The 1,576-nt window shown below is 51.7% G+C and overlaps 1 protein-coding gene across 1 annotated transcript; it reads right to left on the bottom strand.

Moving 5' to 3' along the window:
• Positions 1 to 1,013: 1,013 nt before the first annotated feature.
• On the bottom strand, positions 1,014 to 1,175 carry CHD9NB (CHD9 neighbor). The gene has a single exon (XM_081514477.1). It carries the CDS (start codon positions 1,173 to 1,175, stop codon positions 1,014 to 1,016), a length of 162 nt encoding a protein of 53 aa, XP_081370603.1.
• Between the last annotated feature and the right edge of the window lie 401 nt (positions 1,176 to 1,576).

The raw sequence follows: 1,576 nt of genomic DNA, 5'->3' as shown, positions 1-1,576 counted from the left end.
ATAGCCCCATTTCTCACTTGTGTTCTACTGAATTACACCCACCCTTCCCCACTGATCCTCTAATCTCAGCTCCCCAGTCCCGTCTTTCAAACGTGTTGTGTCATCATTTATTTGCAAACATGTCTGTTTGATTTCAAATTAAAATGCTTCTGAGTCGCATTAAAAACAAAACACATGCAAGGAGGGGAAAAAGAGAGGCTGACAGACATGTGAGTAAACAGCGAAATATTTCCGAAGGCTGCGTACAGAGAGCTCAAACGCTCGAGGGTTCAAATCAACAGACTCTTGATGGGAAGAGACACAGGAACATTAGCAGAGGGACATTTTTCTGGGGATTAAAACACCAGGAACATGAAACCCTCCTCCTTCCTTCCCACCAGTACTCAGTGTTCCACTTACTGGATGATCAAGGCCTTGTTGTCTTCCATTGCCATGATCACCGTCTGATTCTGATTGTTCCCATAACTCATTAACAATTCTCCGAGTTAAATATTGAAGTGTTCAAACAAACAGTGTGGGCTGAGCCAAACCCCAAAACTTCCTGTGAGGGGCACTGGCTATTCAGCCAGCTATTAGAAAAAGGAGAGGGAGGGAAAATGAGAGCCACACATCCCCATCAACACTATGGCCAGAGAGCTCTCAGAGTTCAGAAAAGTGAAGCACGCGGAAGGATGAGGGGGTCACAGGGCCGTCACATCTCAGCAGCAGAGACTGATCAGAGTCAGAGCAGTCAGCCAGGGGGCTCAGGGACAAGTCCCATCATGTAAGAAGACTTCTTTCATCCTCTCTGTCTATCGGGGAGCTGGGGAAATAGGGCTACCCCGGCCGCAACCCCTCACAGCTCCAGAGCAAAGCCTGGTGAAGGTGACTTCTGAAGCCTGGATCCCGAAGGCAGGGATTTCCCTCTCCTCCTTCTCCTTGGAGCATCTCAGGACGGGGCTCCTCTTGAGTTTCACTGGCCAAAGGCAGTTCCAGGGATGAGGTGAGGGTCCGCGAATCCAGAGCGAAGCATCTCAGTTCTTCTGCTCCGGGGCACCATCCTTCAAGGAGGTGTCTCTGCCATCCGCAGCCTCTGGGCCAGCCCCCAGATTTGGCTCCTCTCCCTCGGGCTGCTCTGAGGGTTTCTGGGACTCCCCCGCCACCTCGGTGCTGCTCTTGCTGGAGTGGCACCCCATCTCAGTCGGATGCAGAGGGCGAGTGCCCTGGGATGTCCCGAGGCGAGTAGGGTCTGTGTGGCTGATCCGCGGGGGCCAGAGTTAAATATCCCTTCCTCATAGCACAGCTTAAAGAGAACTGGTTTGGTTTCCATGGTCACTGGGAGACACCAGTCCAATCTGCATAATGACAACACCGCCCCTCAACCTCCTCCTCCCCCTGCATCTGTGGGTGGGCTGAGCCTGGAAGGGGGCCCTTCCAGCTAAGCCAGCTAGTACTCATAACCAAGCCCTATTCATTTCATTGGAAGAATTCCCTTTTGTTTCACCTGTAACTTCTTTACAAATTACAACCCCCCGCCCCACCTAGTTACCTGTAAACACCAGCCCTCTCTTCGCAGGCAAAGAAAACCCTGTTACTA

This window comes from Giraffa tippelskirchi, chromosome 7, assembly GCF_054371585.1.
Source record: "Giraffa tippelskirchi isolate mGirTip1 chromosome 7, T2T-mGirTip1v1.2.pri, whole genome shotgun sequence".
Taxonomy (NCBI): Eukaryota; Metazoa; Chordata; class Mammalia; order Artiodactyla; family Giraffidae; genus Giraffa; species Giraffa tippelskirchi.
This window is presented reverse-complemented; position numbering and strand designations above follow the sequence as displayed.

Bases quoted from the DNA above. Each gene is read 5' to 3' on its own strand.
- CHD9NB (XM_081514477.1), bottom strand. From the start codon at position 1,175: ATGGGGTGCCACTCCAGCAAGAGCAGCACCGAGGTGGCGGGGGAGTCC.